The 24,387-nt window shown below is 37.3% G+C and overlaps 1 protein-coding gene across 1 annotated transcript in view; it reads left to right on the top strand.

The window, feature by feature from the left end:
- The window catches only part of C5 (complement C5), an 89,466-nt gene that overhangs the window by 22,795 nt on the left and 42,284 nt on the right, over positions 1–24,387 (top strand). Inside the window, exons 8-21 of the mRNA XM_082695006.1 lie at positions 3–117; positions 1,740–1,866; positions 4,167–4,282; positions 6,322–6,507; positions 9,111–9,314; positions 10,609–10,818; positions 10,940–11,089; positions 12,303–12,432; positions 13,545–13,607; positions 14,699–14,896; positions 17,005–17,095; positions 18,525–18,598; positions 19,309–19,448; positions 22,917–23,144. Coding sequence (XP_082551132.1) covers positions 3–117; positions 1,740–1,866; positions 4,167–4,282; positions 6,322–6,507; positions 9,111–9,314; positions 10,609–10,818; positions 10,940–11,089; positions 12,303–12,432; positions 13,545–13,607; positions 14,699–14,896; positions 17,005–17,095; positions 18,525–18,598; positions 19,309–19,448; positions 22,917–23,144 — 2,032 coding nt within the window. The remainder of the gene's footprint in view (positions 1–2; positions 118–1,739; positions 1,867–4,166; positions 4,283–6,321; positions 6,508–9,110; positions 9,315–10,608; positions 10,819–10,939; positions 11,090–12,302; positions 12,433–13,544; positions 13,608–14,698; positions 14,897–17,004; positions 17,096–18,524; positions 18,599–19,308; positions 19,449–22,916; positions 23,145–24,387) is intronic.

Here is a 24,387-nt window from a genome sequence, read left to right as displayed (position 1 = left end):
AGATATTTTTATAATAAAGTTGTCACCGAAGCTGACGTTTTTATCACTTTTGGAATAAGAGACAACTTAATAGATGATCAAAAAGAAATGATGCAAAAAGCATTGCAAAACAAAATGGTAAGATGTTAAGATGGGTTCACTTGTACCTAAAGACACATCAGGAAGGCTGGAGAAAAGTCACTTCCAAATCATCTAGTCCAACCCCTCATTTTACATAGGTGTGGAAATCAAAACTAAGATGCTCCCTTGGCTTCTTCTGGTCCTCAGGATAAAGTCCACTGTCCATGACATCAGCCTCCCTTGCCAGCCTATCTCATGCCCTGTTTCCTCTTCCTGGCACTGGTCACTCCAGTTCCTGGAACTTACCCTAGTCTCACTTGCCTCCAGGTGCTTGCAATGCCTCTGCTTCTACTTGGGAATGCTCTTTCCCTTGGTCCCTTCTGCCTCTTTGTTCCCTGGCTAATTCCTTCTCAAAGTCTCAGTGTTAGCTCCCTATCTCTGGGAAGTCTCCCTGACTCCTGTAAACTAGGTTGGCTGCCCCTGCCAGGTACTCCCTTAGGCCTTGAGCCTCCCTTAGTGGAGTATGTTTCATGTTTTATTACAATGGTTCCCAACCAGAGACATTGTTTACCCCCAAGGGGACATTTAGCAATGTTCAGGAACATTTGTGGTTGTTACAACAGGGAAGGGGGGGGTGCCACTAGCATTTAGTAAAAGAGGCCAGGATGCTGCCAAACTTCTGCAATGCACTGAGCAACTCCCAGCAGCAAACAATTCCCCTGTCCAAATGTCAATAGTGCTGACATTGAGAAACCCTTTTTTATTGCAATTATCATTCTCTACACCAACCTCTCTGTGGATCTTAATTTTTCCCATTATATGCCCAGAGCCAACCTGAGTCCAGGCAAAGAGTAGGCGCTCTATAAATATTTGTGAGTGAATGAATTCACTGGGAAGTTATTTGTCTACAGTTAAGGGTTAGTGGTTGCCGGAGCTCATATTAGAGCCCTGAGCCCCTTTTCCTTGTTCAGTGTTCTTGACGTTATGCCTCAGGTGATAAGGACTCCTGCCATTCTGCTCCCTCTTGCATATTTGTGTGGTTTGTATGATCAGTTATTCAGCCTAAGCTTTTCCAAAGAGTTTTATTTATCCAAGATATAAAGCAGACACCTCTTTTTACTGTAAGATTCTATGCTGGACACTGGGATATAAAGGTAAATAAGTCAAAAATCCCTGGCCCCAAGCTACTCAATTTTAGAAGAAAAATAAGGCAAAATCTATTTTACTGTTGTGGTTAATAATTAAATATTGTAATATGACTTACTCCATCTCCCTCTCTCCATTGTGTGTTTTTAAATAAGTGGTTCAGTATGTAAGCAGTGAGGTACAAATTAAGTATCATAAACCCTAACAAACTCTCAGGATCAAAAGTAAGCTAGAGAGCAGGCCCCGAAGTTGGAAGACGACTCAGAGATCGGGGAAAGGAACGTTGGTCAGCTAGTGCAAAAAAGACCCGTTGAACCACATAATGTTTACAACTCTTCCTATACATCTAGACCCATAAGTTAGAAAACAACACTTTGGACTTATTTGTAGACTTAATCATTCACTCTCCTGGTGACACTAGATCATTCCTCTCATAGTCGCTTTCTACTTAGAAAGCTAGTAAATCCATATTTTGTTAATTTTTCTCTGTTAACTTCCCTGAAATACCTCTTTCATTTTCCGTTTTTAAAAAGTTGATAAATGGAGTTGCTCAATTCACATTTAACTCTGAAACGGCGATCAAAGAACTGTCCTATGGCAGTCTGGAAGATTTAAACAACAAGTACCTTTACATTGGTGTAACAGTCATAGAGTCAGCAGGTAAGGTTTTTTGTTGTTTAATTTCTCTTGAATACTATCTAGACAGCATACTAAAAGTGTAAATAATTTCTGTAATTCTTTTGTATTTTATTTTCTTTCTTACTTAAATTTTACTTTTCATACCATTAGAAGCTGAGATTAGAGTAGAGCTCTCCCACACTCTAGTCACTGGGTCTCTATCACCCCTAGTGCAAAATGGGGTAGCATCTGCTCAATCGATATTGATATCCTGATATCTGGCTTCAACCACTAGAACCCCAGTGTTCTTACCTGGTAAGAATAAAAATCTAAATGATATATATATATGTAAAAATGTTTGACAAAGTACTATGCAAATGAAAGATACTGCATTATCATTTAGTCTCCTTATCTGTACAATGATAAGAGCCCCTTTTAGCTGTAATATTCAGGAATTCTATCTAAAATTGGAGGTAATGTTTCTAAAATGGGTGCAGTAATTACGTATACCTCATAGGGCTGTGGTGAGGATTGGAGAGTCAATATATGCAAAATACTTAAAACAGTATACGTCACATAGTGAGAACTATATACGTGTTAGCCCCTCTCCTCCCCCTTCCCCTCTACCTCCTTTTTTCTTTCTTCTTCTTCCTATCCACCTTCCTCTGCCTCTTCCTTCTTCCTCCTCTTCTCCTTCCTCCTCCCCTTCTTCCTCATCCTCCTCATCTTCCTCCCCCCTTCTCCTCCTCCTCCCCCTATTCTCCTCCTCCTACTCCTCCTTCTTCTCCTTCTCCTCCTCCTTCTTTTCTTCTTCCTACCTAGCAGTGGTTTTTAATAATTATTAATTATTACTCCAAATTAGGTCAATTTGTCTTACTTCTGGTGTCTTGATTAGTAATATTCTTTATATTTTCAGGTTTACAGTGAACCCTTAAACTAACTTGAACAATTTAACCACACTAGCCTTTTTTTTTTAAATAAAATGAGAATTAGACAAGATGATTCTTAATGTTCCTTCCTCTTCTTTAAATTTTTCTTCAAGGGTCATACAATGAAGTATTGAGATAATTATTCAATTATTGAGTATTTTGTATATATAAGATGATCAATAGGTATTAGAGAATGATGCTTCTTACCCAGAATATTATTTTTTACATTATTTTAACATATCTTTTTTTAAAAAAGATTTTATTTATTTGCTTGACAGACAGAGATCACAAGGAGGCAAAGAGGCAGGCAGAGACAGAGGGGAAAGCGGGCTCCCTGCTGAGCAGAGAGCCCGATGTGGGGCTCGATCCCAGGACCCTGAGATCATGACTCGAGCTGAAGGCAGAGGCCCTAACCCACTGAGCCACCCAGGCGCCCCCATATCTTTTTTACTTTTACTTTTTCTCAATTAATTTCAAATAAATTCCATTTAATCAATATTTGTGAGATATTCAAATAGTATTGCTAAACATATAGACTTACAAATATGGATGACATATAATCCCAGCACTCAAGTGGGTTACAAACTAGCATCAGCTGTAAGACAGGTAAACAAAGGATTTTGTTAAAAGCAGGAATTCTCTTTGTGCTCTAATAAACAAAGTACTTGATGTTACTGATCTCCAGAGGAAGGTGAGTTCCCAGGTGACTGTATCCTGAAGACAGCCTTGGAGGATGAGTAGGGTTTTGAGGCAAGGATGGTAGATGGGGGAGAAATGGAACGCCCTCCATAGAGGGCATGTACCAAAGGTAGAAGGCAAGACTTGATCTTTGAGATTATCCAGTTGATTATCCAGTTGGCTAAAGTATAGGATATATATAGAGAGAGAAGTGTTAGGGATGAATACTGGAAAGGAGTTTAGGGATACTGGAGCTTTGTGCATTACTGGGCTCCTGCTAGTGAACTCTCAGGGCTCCCGTTACCTCAAGCACTCTTCTTCTGTCTTATCCAGTTCTGTCTGTATCATGTGCTCTATAGGTGAAACCCTGTAAAGCTTAGTTGTCTAGTCCTTTCCTTTTCTCCATAACCCCTTGTACATATTCAACTGAAACTCAGGTCACTAACAAAAAGTGGTGTCCCTTCCACACACTTCTCCTCAGTCCAATCCTAGAGTCTCCTTCCACAAGGGTTGACTCTACACACAAGCCTTGGATGTAAGGCTTTGGAAATTCCCGAGGCCTAAAATTTTCTCTGCACTGTTCCTTTGAACCAAGACCCAGGTCCTACTTACTCCTGATGAATGAATGCAGGAATGGGGCCCGTGAATGAATAAGTCTATGGAGACAGGCACAGTTAAACTAGATCCCCATACCGAGTGGTATAATCCTCAATGTGATGCATGTCATTTCTTTAGGTGGATTTTCTGAAGAGGCTGAAATTCCTGGCATCAAATATGTCCTCTCTCCCTACAAACTGAATTTGGTTGCTACTCCTCTTTTCTTGAAGCCTGGGATTCCATATTCTATCAAGGTAAATGAAAGAATATTGCTAAATATAGTTATCTTTTTCTGTTTACAAAAACCCTGAGGGTGTCAAACAGGGAAGGGATGCTGGAAGAGGGAATCACAGAGAAAACTCACCTGTTGGTTTGTCGAGCGGGGATTGGTTGTGAATGTAGAGGGGAGGTAGGAAAATGCAGGCCAGCTTCAGCCTCAGGAGTGATTTCAATGCTTAGAGCAATCTTTAGGCATTCCCTTAAAAAGCATTGCATTAAATTATATGTAAATAAAACACCGTAAGTCTGTAGTTTTAAAAAAACATTAACATTTAAAATTATTTGGTGACATATTCTTCAGAAGTCTTAAAACAGGAATATCATTCCTTGAAAATAAAACCCCTTTCTCTCACCATTTTTTTACTTCTGGTGTCATCTTTGTTTGCCTTCCTGTGCTTTTCAGTCTGCCTCTGTGGTCCTTGGCAGTAACTCTGTCTCATGTCCTCTATCCGTACCATTCTCCATTCTTTCCATTTTGGCTCCCTGGGTCCTTGCCTGTCTGTTCTCTCTGTTCTCTGTCTTTTTTTTCTTCTTCATCCTCCTTCCCTTTTAATATTTTCTCACCTCCCTCCCCTTTTCCTTTTTTAAAAATGCTCACAGTATAGTGTTAATACATTCATTTGACTTTCTAATTATATTTTATTTACTGCCATATATTTTGTTATATGTAATACATGTTATATTATATTTTTAAGATGGAAATTTTTGTTCCCTACTTTAACTTAGGAAGCTAGAACAGAGTGTTTTATTTTTTTATTCTTTAAAAATGTGTTGCTTTTAACAACTATTATATAGCTTTAGAGTAAAATGTGTTTTATTAACTTTAAATTGATGTCTGCCTTTTTATGATGAATTTTAGGAGACTAATGAGTGGAGGTTAAAAGTACATTTTATGATAAGGGCATTCTCCACGTGATGTCTAATGATAAAGATGTAAATATTACTTTATTTGTACTTTTAGCCTCAGACTCTCTCTTTATGATGCCAAATTATCTGATCTATTTAATAAAATAAATTAATTTTTAAAATGTTTTGCTTTTAAAAATCAACTTTGGTGTAATTAAAATGTACTTAATACTTACTGTCTTAAGAGAGTGACTTAAATGGCCACTGGCTTTTTTTTTTTTTTTAAGATTTTATTTATTTATTTATTTGACAGAGAGAGAGATCACAAGTAGGCAGAGAGGCAGGCAGAGAGAGAGAGAGGGAAGCAGGCTCCCTGCTGAGCAGAGAGCCCGATGTGGCACTTGATCCCAGGACCCTGAGGTCATGACCTGAGCTGAAGGCAGCAGCTTAACCCACTGAGCCACCCAGGCACCCTGGCCACTGGCTTTTAAGAAGAAAAGATTTGCCAAGCTAAGGCAAGCTTTGGACATGCTTGTAGTTTCTTTCATTCATATAAATATGTTACAATATATGTTATTATAGGGTACATATGATAATACATAATAATATATAATAAAATGCCACAAATATAATAGTATTATATTGAATATATCTATATTATTTTAAAATATTTTCTATATTTTCTATCACATATAAAAAATAAAATAACATAAAGCATATCTTTGTTGAAATTATGTGTGGCCACATGGATGGCAATGAGAGGTAGAGAGCGGTTAGGAGGGAAAAAAAGATGAATTTATTGTTTGTCGTGTCTAAGAAAATGATTCCCAAATGTGATTGCCTTGTGTTTCTCCTTTATCCGGTTCTAAATACACTGAAGAGTCACAGAAGTTAGGTAGCGGAAGACCTTATCACATCTACTTAATAGATTTAGTAGAAAGATATTTATGTCCTGAGTCTGCTTGACATACAGGGAATCCATTAGAAAATGACGTAACTAAATAGAACCAAACCTTCCTCCAAGCTAAGAATATGCTTCTCTTTACTAAAGTAAACATGAATGATTCATACTTTTGTGGGGAAGAATAAAAATTATTTCAGGATTGTTCTGCTTTTTTAAAAAGTAGTGATGAGCGCTGAAATGGATTTGGACTATTCTGACAAACAGGTGCAGGTTAAGGATTCGCTGGACCAGGTGGTAGGAGGGGTCCCGGTGACTCTGAGTGCACACACCTTTGATGTAAACCAAGAGATGTCTGACTTGGAGCCAAAGAAAGAAGTAACACGTTCCAGTAATGGAGTAGCATCATTTGTGCTTAATCTTCCATCTGGAGCAACGGTGCTCGAGTTTAACGTAAGCTGAATTCTCCTGTTGAATTTCTAGGACAGCGTGTGCTTTTGACTGTATGTTTTGGCTAGAGTGCCCAACAGATGTGGCAGATTTTAAATGTGAGTCCAGAGAACAGATTCACAATTTTGCATGCAAAAACATAAGAACCAGAGACAATATGATAATCCACTGAATGGTCCTTGAGGAAGATTGATCTATCGTTTTTTAGTGGGGAATTATTTTCTCTTATGTTAGTAAGTCTTCATTAGAATCTAGAAGCTTCATAATAGGTACATCAGTGGAAGCCAGTAGTAGAAATATTCTCCCCTTCACCTGGACTTTTTATCTTTTTTCGGGGACACAAAAGGGTCAAACAGAGAAATCTCCTTTTTTTTTTCTTTTCAGCATAACAGTATTCATTGTTTTTGCACCACACCCAGTGCTCCATGCAACCCGTGCCCTCTCTAATACCCACCACCTGGTTCCCCCAATCTCCCACCCCTCTTCCCTTCAAAACCCTCAGATTGTTTTTCAGAGTCCATAGTCTCTCATGGTTCACCTCCCCTTCCAATTTCCCTCAACTCCCTTCTCCTCTCCATCTCCCCTTGTCCTCCATGCTATTTCTTATGCTCCACAAATAAGTGAAATCATATGATAATTGATTCTCTCTCTGCTGACTTATTTCACTCAGCATAATCTCTTCCAGTCCTGTCCATGTTGCTACAAAAGTTGGGTATTCATCCTTTCTGATGGAGGCATAATACTCCATAGTGTATATGGACCACATCTTCCTTATCCATTTGTCCGTTGAAGGGCATCTTGGTTCTTTCCACAGTTTGGCAATCGTGGCCATTGCTGCTATAAACATTGGGGTACAGATGGCCCTTCTTTTCACTCCATCTGTATCTTTGGGGTAAATACCCCGTAGTGCAATTGCAGAGTCATAGGGAAGCTCTATTTTTAATTTCTTGAGGAATCTCCACACTGTTTTCCAAAGTGGCTGCACCAACTTGCATTCCCACCAACAGTGTAAGAGGGTTCCCCTTTCTCCACATCCTCTCCAACACATGTTGTTTCCTGTCTTGCTAATTTTGGCCATTCTAACTGTGGTTTTAATTTGAATCTCCCTGATGGCTAGTGATGAAGAACATTTTTTCATGTGTCTGATAGCCATTTGTATGTCTTCATTGGAGAAGTATCTGTTCATATATTCTGCCCATTTTTTAATATGATTGTCTGTTTTGTGTGTGTTGAGTTTGAGGAGTTCTTTATAGATCCTGGATATCAACCTTTTGTCTGCACTGTCATTTGCAAATTTCTTCTCCCATTCAGTGGGTTGCCTCTTTGTTTTGTTGACTGTTTCCTTTGCTGTGCAGAAGCTTTTGATCTTGATGAAGTCCCAAAAGTTCATCTTCACTTTTCTTTCCTTTGCCTTTGGAGACATATCTTGAAAGAAGTTGCTGTGGCTGATATCGAAGAGGTTACTGCCTATGTTCTCCTTTAGGATTCTGATGGATTCCTGTTGAGGTCTTTTATCCATTTTGAGTTTATCTTTGTGTATGGTCAAGTTTCATTCTTCTACATATAGCTGTCCAGTTTTCCCATCACCATTTATTGAAGAGACTGTCTTTTTTCCACTGTATATTTTTTCCTGTTTTGTCGAAGATTATTTGACCATAGAGTTGCGGGTCCATATCTGGGCTCTCTACTCTGTTCCCCTGGTCTATGTGTCTGTTTTTATGCCCAGAGCCTGCTTTTTTCCTAGCTGCATAAACCACTCTAACTTCGAGCTCAGTTAATAGGCTTCTTTCCCAGCAAATTCCCAGCTTAAGTTCCCAATCCCAAATAAAAAATGAGTAAGTTGATAATGCACATCAATGACTGCAGCACGCACGCATTCACTGTCATCTGCTGAGCACTTATGGAATATTGAGAGATTTGTGTAGGACACATTTACCACCCAGTTAGTTCCATGAGTTAGAGAACATACTCTGTTATTTTGCATCTGGGGAAAGAGAGGGGACTAGTAACCTCTCTTGTGATTAAATAACTTCTCCAGAGTTAACAAATGGAGGCCCTGGGAGGCAAATCAATGCCTATCTCACTCCAGAGCATGAGCTAGTACCACTTTTGTTGTCAAAAGTAGACACTGCTGCCAAGATATCATTCCTGCCCTATTCCATATTTATAAATACACCTCTGTGCCACCACTTCACATTAAAACTGGACCAGAGAGTCTGTGTGATGTTCATTTACAACTCTTGTCCCCAGTCCTCAACTACCCTTCTCTTACCCTGCCAACCCATAAGAAGAGGAGTCCCCAGATTGCCATGATGTTTCAGGAAGGGTGCTAATATTTTTTCTGGGAGCATCTCTCCCTCTTCACTTCACCAGACTTTCCTACTATAGCTCATAATCCCATATTATTCCAATTATTGTCCGGAGTCTGGTAAAGTTACTTGATACCACAGCTGTACAAACAGTGAAGTAATGGAGTCTTTTTTTCCTTTAGCATTGGTGTTGTGAAATGTAGAAATTTATAAGGCAAAGAAAGAAATTTAAAAGGTATTTTTCATAGAAAATATTTCGTTACAGTCCACATATCTTCTTGAAATTTTCCTTTTCAGGTCAGGACTGATGACCCAGACCTTCCAGAAGAAAATCAGGCCAGCAGAGATTACCAAGCAGTAACATATTCATCTCTTAGCCAAAGTTACCTTTATATTGACTGGATTGACAACTATAAAGCTTTGCAAGTGGGAGGATATCTGAATATTATTGTTACCCCCAGAAGTCCATACATTGACAAAATAACTCACTATAATTACTTGGTAAGTACAGTAATGATAGATTTACATCTGTCTATTCCCCTACCTGAATATCTCTCTTTGTTAACAGAGGAACATGAGAATGATCCCTCACATTTGTTTTTACAAAGCACTTCCAGGAACATAATCAAATTTGATAATCAGTTTTTCAAAAACCTCTGAGATGAGCCATGATTTCATGACCATTTCCTAGATGATGAAACTGAGGAACAGACGGGTTAAGAGGTTTACTGTGGTCACTCAGCTTGGAAAAGGAAGATTTCGATTTGAACTGGGCACCTCTGACTCCTTGTCTGATATGCCTTTCACTAAGGAGAGACTAATTACTCTGTAGAGAGAGCCTGGTTAAGTTCTCACGTTACTTCTGCCCTAGTTCATGGCCAAAGATACATGCCTAGACCTATTTCTAATATGTACTTTTCATTGGCATACAAGGGGGCCCCAAATCCTGCTCTTAAGAGTTGAGTCATATGATTCCTACTCCAATTCTATAGTTCAGCAGCATCCCTATTACTTTGCTTATATTAAACAACAGTAACAAATCAAGGCTGAAGGTAGGAAGGTAGGACAGAAGGTAAGAAAAAGGTTAAGGGCTTCCTAACAATTGTCAAAGAAATGGGATGTGTTATTCTGATGGCCAGGTCAAACAGATGGTGAAGGCTTTTTCAACATTTTTGAGGAAGAAATTAAAAAATAAATGAGGAGCACAGATGTCATAGTGACTGATGAAGAGTTATGGGACCTGTATAGGGACTGTGTAACAAAACCATGTATGAAGTCCTGCTGTCCAAGGACAATTTAAGCGACCTTTGAGGACATTTTGGCTTCATTTGTAACCTTTTTTTTTTTTTTTTTAAACCATATGCCTCCAGTTTAGAACCTAATCTCTGGCTTTAAAACTTAATTCCTAAATAATATGTACTCCTCTTACTCATCAATTTTTTTTTATCAATAAAATGAAAGAGATTTTAGCAACAGTGTGCTGACTTTACATAGATTTGGGGTTAAATATTAGCTCTCTGATTTCCTAGTTATGTGATTTTGAGCAAAATCAGTATGACATTTAGTTAATTTCTGAGCTCCAGTCTCTTTACCTCTCTGCACAATTGGGGTAATATTCATGCCCTGGTTCTTATGAGAAAGAAAGGAATTAAGTAAACATAAAAGGTCCTGACACATAATGGGCTTATGCTTGTTAACTTTCTTTTTCTTTAATGTAATTTCTGCTCCAGTTCCAAGCTCCATCCTGAAGCAAATACTTTGTTTTTAATAGTTACTACTGCTGTTTTATTTTTAGATTTTATCCAGGGGCAAAATTGTTCACTTTGGCACAAGGGAGAAACTTCTAGATTCAACTTACCAAAACATAAACATTCCAGTGACACAAGACATGGTTCCTTCTGCCCGTCTCCTGGTCTATTACATTGTCACAGGAGAACAGACAGCAGAGTTAGTGTCCGACTCCGTCTGGTTGAATATTGAAGAAAAGTGTGGCAACCAACTGCAGGTGAGTCACAAATTGTGAGTCACTATCAAATTTTCTTCTGTGTGAAGGAGACTGTAAATGTAACTACTTGTGAAGGTTTGTCTCACACAAATGAACTTTTCTTTTTCAAATGATCTTTTAGGTTCATCTCTCTCCAAAAGCAGGTGCATATTCTCCAGGCCAACATGTATCTCTTGATATGGCAACAGAGTCAAATTCCTGGGTGGCTCTATCAGCAGTGGACCGTGCTATATATGGAGTCCAAAGGAGAGCCAAGAAGCCTCTGGAAAGAGTTAAGTAGTGCTTGGCCTTGGTTGCTGGTGCATGGGTGACTATGCAATGCTTCACAAAGTATGGCCCTAGGGTAGGTTGTGGGGAAAAATTACGGAAAGACCAGGCCTGCTTTTCTGTAATATACTCAAAACAGTGGTTCTTAGAAAGTTAAGCCATCTCCTTGTCAGTTCCTAAAGCATAGATTTATCCTTTTTTGTTTTTCCAAGTATAGAGTTAAGCACTTTAAAAACATATGACCATGATGGCAATTATATTCATGGGACAAAAGTGCCATCGATTGGGAGAGTTTTGACATAGAAGAGCTGGGGACTTTATAGTAGCAGTGCAAGAGAAGCCTGCATAGGCAGCCTACTTTTTTTTTTTTTTTTCTAACATTTTATTTACTTATTTGACAGAGAGATAGAGAAAGAGCATAAGTAGGTAGAGCGGCAGGCAGAGGGAGAGGGAGAAGCAGGTTCCCCCACTGAGGAGGGAGCCCGATGCGGGCTTAATCCCAGGACCCTGAGATCATGACCTGAGCCTAAGGCAGACACTTAATGACTAAGCAACCCAGGCGCCCCTGGCAGCCTACTTTTTTTTTTTTTTTTTACTCCCTTTAAAATCTGTGGCACAAAAGAATGTAAAAATTATTCAATTTCCTTAAATTCCCATGTATCTCCCTTAGGCCCTGGTACTATTATCTAGGCTTGAATCTCTTTGAATAAGAAAGAAAAAACTGTGCAGTTAAAAACAGAAAAGAAAAAAATTGGGGATCAAAATTAAAACTGGAATAAGCTTCTCTGAACAAGTTGTCACCCATGTAGAACCCAGAGTCTCTCTCCCCAAAACATAAGAGGTCGTGCTCCTTTTTTTTCTTTAGCAACTGAAGAATTATTTTGTCTGGTAATTCACTAATCCATGTACTTATTTATTTATGTATTATTTATGTTATATTGAAACTCTGCATTCTATGCACAAAACAACTCTCACCAAAACTTAGACCTTAGTTCTTGTTTTAATTTTCAGTAAGTATGTGTTGACAAATATGAAAGATCAAACTAAAGTAATGAAGTTGGGAACTTTGGTCTTTGACCATTTGACAAATGAGTGATCTGATTTGTTATAACCATGTGACAACTTCAGAGGAATGATTTATACATCTAAATAGACTTAACATGTTGCCTTTAGTGAATTCCTAAGAATTATTAAATTAGCTCATAACCTCTGGACAGGTGTTTCAAACCTTAGAGGCAAGTGACCTGGGCTGTGGAGCAGGTGGTGGCCAGAACAATGCAGATGTTTTCCATTTAGCTGGACTTACCTTCCTCACCAACGCAAATGCAGAAGACACCCAAGAAAATGGTAAAATGTTTAGCATTTTTTGTTTGCTCTTCAAATTGATTACTGAAATTTACATTTTCCTCCTGGACATCGTTTATGTAATTCTCTTCCATAATATTCCCTACGAGGATCTTAGAGAGACATGACTACATAACTTCCCAGTTCAAAATGTTTTACTGACCATTAAGATAAAGTACAGTTTCCAGTGTAGTTCTCAGAGTCTTCCATGATCTTTTCCCCAGCTCTCTCCAGCTATCTTTCATCTTGATCTATCCTACCTTGCATTTAAGCTGTCCAGAACCAAGTATGGTGGTACTATGCTTGGTGGCCTTTTGGGTGGCACTATACTTTTGTATATCTTTAGGCCTTTCCCCATCAGGAAATAGTGATATCCTACTGTGGAAAACCTTCCTGAGGGGAAAGGCCTAAAGGAGTACGATAGTATAGTGCCACTCACTTAATTATATATATCCTTAATATATATAAGGAAATATAATTTCCCTTATATTGGTCTGAAGAAGCTGGTGAAAGAATCACCTCCTCTTATCAGGCCTCTTCCCCATGCAGAACTGATCATTCCCTCCTCCTTTCACAGGAGAATACTGTAGGGACCAGCTCTGTTTACAAGCAACACAGCAGCAGTACGTAACGCATCATGGCACATTCTTGCGTGCAGTTATATATCTTGTCTCAGCCACTGCACTGTGAGCCCTTTAAGGACAAGGACTGCGTCTTAATCATGGTCTTTCTGTGGCTTTAGAATTGCTCATAATTATATTTGACCTATTATCCATAATATTATAGCACAAAGAACAAATAATAAAAATAGCGTACCCAACAAAAACTTTGCTTACTTTAAATGCTTGGATATTTCTCTGTAATCAGTGGATCAAAAACATTGCAGGATTTAAAACCAAACTCAAATCAAACAAGTCAAACTCTATAGATGACCCTTGATTGTGAGCTCCTCCAAGATAAAACAATACATATTAAGATGTGTGGTACACCGTGCCTAGTTGAAAACAGGCTCTCATGAATAAAATGAATGACTTGTGAATGTTTTATGTACTTGAATAACTCCATGGAATTTTCTTGAGATTTTATCTCCTTCCCCCCCCCCTTTTTTTTAACAGATAAGCCTTGTGAAGATATTATCAGGCCAAAACGAATGCTGCAAAAGAAAATAGAAGAGGAAGGTACTCTAAAATTTCATGTGATTGTGAAAAGGTTATGATCCTATTATTCAAAAGCTATAAAGAACTAATTATTATGTAATTTTCCTTAATCTAAATCGAATAGATGAAAATAAAGTTATGTACAGATATCTAGCTTACCTCTTCAGAAAGATTAATCCAAATCTAATACTTCATTTGCTATAGTTTCAATAGGAAGAAAATAAGTATTATTTCTGTTTCTAAAATCTAAAAGATTAACTTTTATATGTTACAAACATTTCCTTTCTACAGACTTCATTCAACAACTAGAATTATGTTCTTCCATTTTATTCTGACAAAATCCATGATTCGATTATCTTTGGAATGTACCTGGAAACCTATTTCTTATATTCTAGATTTAACAGCGAGTAGTATTTTGGAGTGTTCTTTGGGAAATTAGTCTAATAGAAATTATTTGTAAACAAATATTTAAATAGAAATATGATCATTGGCAATGTTAAAATAGGAAGAACGTTGAACTGGAAGTCAGTCACCTGAGTTCAACTAATAATCATGCTTCAAGTAATAATAATTCCTTCCCCCATTCATATGTGAGTTATTTTAATTTTAACCTTTGTTCTAAGTTCTAATGATATTAAAAGGAAGACACTGAGTAATTAGAGCACTTCTCATAAACGATGATGCCACTAGTGATGGTCTACAAATCACATCACATAAGAAAAAGTTTTTAAAATAGGATCTGTAACTTCAAGAAGGAAACACTTGTATAGCGCTGATAGCTATCTTGAAATATTTGAAGGCTTCTCAGTTAACTTATTTTGCTCAAAGTGTACTGAACCCAAGGTGCCTGTTTCAACAGTTAGTATTAAGCGTAGTCGCCAGAAGCTCTCTAACCATTTAGTGTGAATGAGAATGATCTACCTGCTGGGGCCACATTCTCCCCATTCCTAGAGCAGCCATCCCAGAACACCTGGTCATTCACCTAGCCATGCCTCTTGTGGGGCAGGGGGATCGTGTGGCAGTAGAACCAAGTACCTCTCGAGGTCCCTCCTGAGCCAGAGGTGTTATGACTCCATGCATAATCAAGGACGTTTGCATCATTACCATTGCAGCTGCTAAACATAAACATGCCATACTGAGGAAATGTTGCTATGACGGAGCCCATCTTAACTATGATGAGACCTGTGAGCAGCGCGCTGCCCGGATTAAGATAGGCCCCAGATGCATCAAGATTTTTAAGGATTGTTGCATCATCGCCAGTCAGATCCGTGACAAAGAGTCTCACAAAGACATCCAGTTGGGAAGACTGCGTAAGTTTGACATTTTTAAAATCAGAATTCAGCCCCAGTTGGGGCATCTTGTGTAATTCTGTGCTGATTAAAAAAAAAAAGGGGGACAGTTTTTGCATAGTATTCCATTGTGTATACTATGCAGCCATCAAAAGAAATGAAATCTTGCCATTTGCGACAACATGGATGGAACTAGAGCGTATCATGCTTAGTGAAATAAGTCAAGCAGAGAAAGACAACTATCATATGATCTCCCTGATATGAGGAAGTGGTGATGCAACATGGGGGCTTAAGGGGGTAGGAGAAGAATAAATGAAACAGGATGGGATTGGGAGGGAGACAAACCATAGGTGACTCTTGATCTCACAAAGCAAGCTGAGGGTTGCTGAGGGGAGGGGGATTGGGAGAAGAGGAGTGGGGTTATGGACATTGGGGAGGGTATGTGCTTTGATGAGTGCTGTGAAGTGTGTAAACCTGGCGATTCACAGACCTGTACCCCTGGGAATAAAAATATATGTTTATAAAAAAATAAAATTTTTTTTTAAAAAGGGCAGTTTTTAATGCTTTATTTACAGTGGAAATTAGAAAGGATGACTTGTAAATGCCCATCAGAAGGAAATTAGTTATTGTTTTTGGCTGTCGAAAGAGGTACATATAGTATAGAGCAGAGCTCACAAACCCATGTCAAGAGTCAAGATGAGTTTAAACCCAGCTCATTCTATAAACTTGAATGACTATATGTCCTCTCTGAGCCTCAATCTCCTCATTTTTCAAGAAAGAAACTTGAGCTACATGATCTCCAGTATGCCTTTGAGTTCTAGAATTGACGTTTCTGTGATAGTACAACCAATAAAAATGTTGTTCATGCCTATACTGGTCAAAACCAACCAAAGATTTCTAAACCTAGCACAAGGTTAGGTGTACTTATATAGAGGATGAAATCTTTTTCTGTTTCAACCATAAAATATGCCTTCAGAATTTATAGACCTCTCACTAATAGGTTTTCAGAACTTTCAGGGCTTCCATTCATTTATGTATAGTCAAAACAAAATGAACAAAAGCAGACTGACATCTCCTGTTTCAGAATCTGATTGTCTCTCTTAACGGCATGTCTTAAATATCATCCATTCAAGTAGATATATTTCTGTAAACATAAATTCTTATGGCCATTTGTCAAAACTGTGTTATTAGATATATTTAAGTTGTTTTCAGCTTTTTGCTTATTACAACAAGCACTTTCACAAACACTCTAGTACATAGGATGTACTAGAATGTTACTCATTCTAGTACATAGGATGTACTAGAATGTTACTAAGAATGTTTTCCTTGTTCTATTTTTCATCTGGTTTGCTTCCACTGCACAGAACCAAATCTCTGCTACTCCCTTCCACCTCTGGTACTCTGCTCTGTCCCTTGTTCTAGATGATTTGACCTCCCAAAACTCCCACAGGTGTTGCAACTCTGCAAGGATCTGCATGAGTTTCTCTCCCTCGTCTGCAGCCTGCAAACTGCCTCCAGACAGTAAACCTGGACAATTCTAGGGTTCACCTAGCCTGTCTCCATTCTCTCAGGAATCATAGCCCTGGGCCACTTATGCTGTAATGTCTGAAAACTATTGCCTTATATGGTGTGATTCGTTTTTAGGGATTTTGGTTTGGTTTGGCTTTTGTTTGTTCGTTTGTTTGCTTTTAGTGTGTATGTGTGTTTTAAGGCAGAAGAGTAACTCCTATAAGTGATCTTGGACAGAAGCAGAAATTCTGTCTATTTTTATTAAGGGAAATATAAATAAATTTCCCTCAGGTAAACCTCCCTTATTTTATAATATAAATACAATTATTGTAATCATAAAAATGCAAATAGCTTTATGGATTGATCAGTGTCTTTTATAATCTCAGGAACACTAAGCATTTAGCAATTTAAGAAACAAATCATTAAAGATATTTTTATGCTTTATTTGTTTTGTCAGTACCAAGGTCTTTAAAGTTCTATTTTGAAATCACTAAACAAAATATTTCATTGACCTTTCAGAAACTACTCAAGTTATAGTTTAATGTTCATGCTTTAAAATTTGGTCCTAAGTAAAATTCATGTTGTTTTTTCTATAATCACACATACTTTTCCCCTCCCAGATATAAAGACCCTGTTACCAGTAACCAAGACAGAAATAAGGAGCTATTTTCCAGAAAGCTGGTTATGGGAAGTTCATCAAGTCTCCAAAAGGTATTATACTTTAACATTCCTCTGGAAAATGTGGGAAAATACAAATGTTATGGCCAAAAATCTGGAAGCTATCTATTTCCCAATGTTTAAGGATTAAGATGCTATTACCATTTGGTCAAATTTTGTTTTATTTGTTTCACTTTTTGTTTTCTTTTTTAAATGTGTGCTTGCTCTAGTAGCTAGCTCCAGCACAAGATTAATGAACTCTTGGTGAGGAAGGGTGCTATTCCATTTAATTTCTTTCTACTTTAGTAAGCCTTTACTGAGAACAATATACTTATACTGATCAAATATAGTAAGCAGCCATTTTTATCTTGAAATACCTATACTGCGAAATAAATATTGATTAATAAGAAGAAAGGTTCTTTTCCTATTATTCAATACATTTTTATGGAATGCCTACTCTGTCCCAGGCACTGAAAACAGGGCTGAATAGTGCTGAGTCCCTGAGCATCACCCTTTCCTGGGGATTCAAAACATTTATTTCCAGGTGCAGCATAAGCCCCGAGGCCCAAGCTGGGCATCAGTCTTCAAATGGGTCTCCTCATCCCTACCCTTGTCCCCTCTAGTCCTTCCTCCGTTTCAACTGGCATTGTCTCTTGGCTAGAACTTCCTCTGGTAAGCCTTCCCACCACTCTCCCAACCCTGCCAGTGACTGGATTAATTACCCCTCCCAATTAACCATGTTGCATGTAACATATGGTATTATAATGGCCTATTTACCTGCTTCTCTTCCATATTAAAATGATACTTCCAGGATGAAGACTAAATTCAGATAAATTTTATATTCAGGGCCTGGCATAATGTCCAGCTTGTAGAGGCACTCAAATAAATGTGTTGAATCAATGCACACTGCCTCTGAACCTTTTAAATGCTTCATTGGTACAACTATTACAGTGAATTGCAATTTATTTACTTAACTGCTTCTTCTACTAGACTATAAACTACTTGAGAACAGCATTTTATCTTGTAAGTGATACTCAGTGTTGGTGCTATGCCTGACACAAAGCTGGTGGACAATAGCAGTTTGTTGAATGAAATAAATAAATAGATTAGCTTAATCTTAATCAGAAATTTTTAGTTACATTGATTTTGTTAGGAGCAATGTTAAGATGCATGACTTTGCTTCCCTATTTTAGAACATACCACACAATAAATTTTTTTTTATGTTTTGAATTTGTAGTGTTTCAAAGGTATCTTTCTGAATTTGAATTCTCATCATAAAAGTGAAATATTTAAAAACATTCAACACATAAGAGAGTTAATGAGTATATTTTTCTTGCTTGATTTTTCCTTAATTCCTGGTATATCTTTATTTTGTTCTGCTTTTTTTCTTTCTTCTAAAGTAGTGTGAAGCAAAAATTCTATTAGTGAATGGTAGTAAATTGGGCTAATCTCTATATTTGAATATTAACATTTTAACTTTCAGAAGCCAACTGCAATTGGTGTTACCTGATTCTCTAACTACCTGGGAAATTCAAGGTGTTGGCATTTCAGATAGAGGTAAGAAAGCTTAAGTTATATACTCATTTAAGGAATGATTTGATTAGCAAAATGTAGTTAGTTTTTTTTGTTGTTGTTATAATCTATATAGTTCACCCAGGACTTAAGTGGTGTCATTTGTTAAATATCCTTTTTAATGTATTACAAAAAGACTTGGATATGCACATATTTTTGACCATATTAATTTTTTCTCCTGTTCTTCTATTAGCTATCATTTTTTTAATGCTGATGTCAAGTCCCCATTATCCTTTCTTTTTCTCCATGACTTGGAGTTTGAGTAGAGTTAGAAGCAAATGTATGACTTCTCTCCTGGGTGGCAATTTAGTACAGATATTTTATTAATAACATTTGAGTTGGTTTTGTTTGTTTTTTACTTAAATTCTTTGTTCCCACAATCAAAATTTTATACCCATTAAATAGAGTCAATAATGAGTATCTAAAAAGAAATTTGGTACTTAAGGTAATAAACATTCTCATGCCTTAGGTAGAATTAAATCTTTGTTAGACAAATGAAGCTTTCTATTAATACCAATAATTACTGAAATAGACATCAATGAGTAGAAAATTCAAGGACATGACAGTACAGAGAAGAACATGATATAATATTCCTTCTTCCTTGAAGCAAAGCAAATGTGAGGTATAGTAGTACTAATTAAGGCATTGTAGAATTCCCTAATATGCCTCCATTTTGCTTTCACTTTGGACTAAAGGTATATGTGTTGCTGATACTCTCAAGGCACGGGTGTTCAAAGACGTCTTCCTGGAAATGAATATACCATATTCTGTTGTACGAGGGGAGCAGATCCAATTGAAAGGAACTGTTTACAACTATAGAATGTTTGATATACGGGTAAGTAGGTATTTATTATAAGTTTGAATAAATGGGGAAAAAAGAATTCTCTGATTTTTTAAGAATTCTATTAATGGAATTATCACATACACAAAAAACAAAAATTTTACTCAATGAAGGGATAAAGAAAGGAGGAAGACTTAAGACAAATTTGCTTTCTTTCTTTTTTTTTAATATTTTATTTATTTATTTGACAGAGAGAGATCACAAGCAGGCAGAGAGGCAGGCAGAGAGAGAGGAGGAAGCAGGCTCCCCACTGAGCAGAGAGCCCAATGCAGGGCTTGATCCCAGGACTCTGAGATCATGACCTGAGCCGAAAGCAGAGGCTTAACCCACTGAGCCACCCAGGCGCCCCAAGACAAATTTTCTTATAACTCCAATTTAAAGAAGAATACAAGGGCCACCTGATTGGCTCAGTCAGTTAAGCATCAAACTTCTAACCATGGTTGGACAACTTGTCTTCTTTTTGTTAGCACACAGCTAAAGGGTATTATACAATAGGGTGACTGATTTCCCTTGAAAACTTTATATGGGAGCTCACTATAGTCTGAAAATCTAACTATATTTTTTAAAAAGCTTTAATTTCGTTCTTAAGAGATGAGTATTTTAGTGGTTTCCAAAAGTTTTGCTTACCTATGCTCTAAATATTGGGGGGTGAACTATGTACCCCATTGACACATTTTTAATTAGGATCTAAAGTTTTTCACCATAAAATGTTAATATTTAAATATTGGTTATAACAAACTTTAAATGTATACAGCAAAATCTAAATACCATAACATTCTATTTTAAAATGCCCAAATAAACTGTTATTAACAACAGATTAGATATCAATTCTTCTTCTCTGCGAACACATATTCCTATTTCTCTCTCCTAATGTTATATATTTTGTTTGAATATTTTCTATTTTGTTGCATAATTCGATGCAACAAAAATATGTAGATATGTTGAAATTGAAATTTTTTGAATTCTTTTTTAAATTTAATTTTAAAAATTTATTTATTTGACAGACAGAGATCACAAGTAGGCAGAGAGGCAGGCAGGGGTGGGGGGAGCAGGCTCCCTGCCGAGCAGAGAGCTGGATGAGGGACTTGATCCCAGGACCCTGAAATCATGACCTGAGCCGAAGGCAGAGGCTTTAACCCACTGAGCCATGCAGGCGCCCCTGTTTTTGAATTCTCTAAGACTCTTAAGTGTCTAGTAATTGCTTGTGGATTTAGTTAAAATTATGAGAGGATTTTGATACATATTGTCCTCAAGTTATATATTAATGTAAGGGAAATCGACAATGCTGAATCTTTCACATCTCTTTGTCCTTTTGCTTTATTCATTAAATCAGTGGCCAGCTATTGGCCATGGACCCAAACTGACTTGCTGCCTCCTTATGGCCTTTAATCTAAGAATGGTTTTTACATTTTTTTTTTTTTAAGGATTGAAAGAAAGAAATTTTCATGGCACATGAAAATTATATGAAATTCAAATTTCAGTGTCCATAAATAAAGTGTGCTGCCACACTTATCTGTATAGGTATCATCCGTGGCAAAGTTAAGTAGTTGTGACACAGACCACTAATGTGGTGCTTTCATTGCCTTGTGCTGCTGCTCAAGGTGCTGCCAATTGCAAAGACACAATTGTAACTCAACAGGCTTTTAATGTCCATACGTCTCACTGCACTGCCATATTTTGTTTAATTTTTAAATTATCAATCATTTTATCTTATCAAAATAAACAAGAACATCTGTGATATCTCAGAATTAATCCCTCTTAATTAGCTTTCCTTGAGTATAGGTCACATTTACCTATTTCTTTTTACCCAGTAATTTTGGATTAGACCATGAACCTTATTAGTGAAATGTTATAGTGACTCTGGAGTCAATCAAGTTCCTGTGGAGATCTTCTATTTTTCTTTTTTGTTTTTCAGCAGGCAGTTGTCTGAGTTCAAGCCCAAACCCTGAAATTTCTGTTCTGTTCTGTTCTATTAGCCTTGGTTTGGATGCATGGAATCTGTGCTGGGTGTTGTTCAAGGGTTGGCCAGGTTTAAGTAAATTTTATATGCTGAACTTGGAATGCCTTCACTTTTCAGCTCTGGTGGCTGTTTAATATTCTGTCTCCTGGTTCTTCAAGCCCATAGATGGCAGTTTCTGCCAGGGCCTTAGGCACTCATCAGGGCACTACTGGGGCCTTCCCTCAGGTAAAAACTGTAGTCAACAGAATCTCACCCAGTATCATTCCTTCCTTCCAGCTGCTCCCTTCTCTTCCACTTTCTAGTACCTTTAGGTTGTGTGTGTGTGTGTGTGTGTGTAGTCAAGAGCTTATAGTTGTGTTTGCAGAACGGTGTCCAACAGGATCTACTTGGCCATCACTGAAAACAGAACTGCTGCTGTAGGCTTATTTAATTGATATTCTATTTTTGAAAACTGAAGATATTCAGTTTTAAATATTCCTTTCTATTCCCAACTTATTAGGAATTTTTGTAATGAATTTATGTGGAATTCTGTCAAGCCACTCTTCTCCTGGGGGAATGGGCAACCCAGTAGGCTTCTTTGACTCCTGCCCCATCCACCCAGGTGGTTGTATTTCCCAAAGAGATAATTAAGAGGGAAATGGAGCACTTCGTTTTTGAGAAATTCCTCAAATTAGTCCTTGAATGTTGGCACTCTTTCTTGTTTACCTGCTTGATTTATTCTGTATCCTATGATTTTACGCTTTGGGATATAGTTCTTAATTCTGCCGGTTCACTAGATTTGGGAGTGAAGATGAAAAATATTCATTTTTAACCAAAAGTAGGTAGGTACTATTATTATTATCTGCATTACAAAGATGAGAAAATGAGTAGTTAAAGAGGTCATGTGACCTGATTTTATCATACAGTAAGAGGCAGAGCCAAGATTTGAACCAAGATCTTCCTAGAGCCAAAGTCTGGCTGTAAAATGGAGTACAAGTGGGGAATTAATAAGCGACAAGATTGGAAAAGTAAGGTGGGGACATATTGGGCAGGGCCTTGAACACCAAGAGATGGAGTTCTCAGTCTTTCCTAAAATCATTATTTGTTAAATAACTAAAAGATACAAAGAGGAATAAGACACATAAAGTGCCCAAACCTGGGGTTCCCACCGCCTAAGGTACAAGCATGTAAAGAGACCATGTAACAGATGATACATGACAACATGAACAAAGAACCTGAGAAACTTCACACCTGATTTAGAAGGTAATGATCCAAAGAAGATAAGACATTTCAGAGCCAGGGCTAAACTTGGCAGACATCCCTTCACGTTGCTAAACTCTACAGTAGCTTGTGTGTGTATGTCTGAAAATCTAACATGAGCTTGCTCCTCTGCCTTAGAATCTAAGGGATTATTTAACCCTGTAAAAACTCAGGGACAGTTTTGTATCCAGACGAACAACGTCAGGGCACACTTTCCTTATCATAAAGTGTTTTAATATAATGGTTCACTGGTTATATTTCAGTTCTGTGTTAAAATGTCTGCTGTGGAGGAAATCTGTACATCAGGAAGCCCAGCTATCAACCACCAGGGCAGCAGTCCCTCCAGATGTGTGTCCCAGAGAGTAGAAGCTTCCTCCAGTCATCCAGTGTCCTTCACCGTGCTTCCTCTGGAAGCTGGCCTCCACAACATCAACTTTTCACTGGAGACTTCACTTGGAAAAGAAATCTTAGTAAAAACATTACGAGTGGTGGTAAGAAAAATGTGCTTTTTTTTCTGATTCTTTTTAATAACACTTTTTTCATGGGTGGAAGGGATTAAGAGTATACTTATCGTGGTGAGCACTGAGTAGTGTATGGAATTGTTGAATCACTATTGTACACCTGACTGTGTATCGATTATAATGGAATTAAAATTTTAAAAAAGAAAGAAAAAGAATGGTAACAAACACTATTTTCAGTCTGGAAAAAAAAGTTGTCAGCTGCTTATCATTAAGTGGATCAGAAAAAGAACACAGAAAAACAATATAAATATGAATATAACAGAATGCTAACATTTGGGGGAAACAAAGTAGAGGATATCTCAGGTTTTTGGTATGATTCTTATAACTTTTCTTTCAGTCTGACATTATGTTTTAAAAATTTAAATAAAACAATGGTACTTCATGATTGTAGAACATATGGAATAATGAAAAGCTACAGAGAAGAAAATTAAAATCACTGATAACTCCCACACCCAAAGATAGGCAACTTTGACAGTTTGATATATAGCCTTCCAAGGTTTCCCCCCAACACATTCAAAAGGCGTGTCTTGAAATCTATGTGCCAGACATTGTGCCAGGTACTGGAGATCCAGCAATAGATAAGACACAGTCCAGGCATTTATAGTTTAGAATTTATAGTCTAAAAAATGTTTCATTTACAAATAAGAGACTAAAAAAGGAAGAAAATTATCATTTATTAAGTACTATTTACCCACATAGTCTATTGAGTGTTTTCGTGTTATCCTAGTAAGATTAAGGTTCTTGCCAAGAGTCACATGATTAGTTAATAACAGAACTGGGTCTTCTTAGGTCTTCATTCTCTGACTTATGTTTTTAGCCACGCAATCACTTCGGTAGACATATACTGACTTATTTTGTACAAGGCATGTCCTATGTATCCTTGCATGGTAGTTCCATGCACAGACTAAGGAGACAGGCTGCCTGGGTTTGAATCCTGGCTCCACCACTTGCTAGCAGTGTGACATTGGATAAGTTTCTTGATTTCTCTATGTGCCATTTTCTTCATCTACCAAATGGGAGTAATAATAATTTCTACTTCATGAAGTATTTTTTTTTAGGGTAAACAAGATATACATACAAAGCATTTAGATCAATTTCCTGGCTTATGATAACTTCTATTTAAGTATTTGGTCTGGTTATTATGCAAGTGGCCAGAAAATCTTATTCTTGCATTTGTGAATATAAATATTTAAACATATTTTTGCCTTTAAAT

The sequence above is a fragment of the Mustela nivalis genome (genome assembly GCF_964662115.1).
Source record: "Mustela nivalis genome assembly, chromosome: 13".
In the NCBI taxonomy this organism is placed as follows: domain Eukaryota; kingdom Metazoa; phylum Chordata; class Mammalia; order Carnivora; family Mustelidae; genus Mustela; species Mustela nivalis.
Note: the sequence above shows the minus strand (reverse complement) of the source record. Positions and strands in the feature narration are given on the sequence as shown.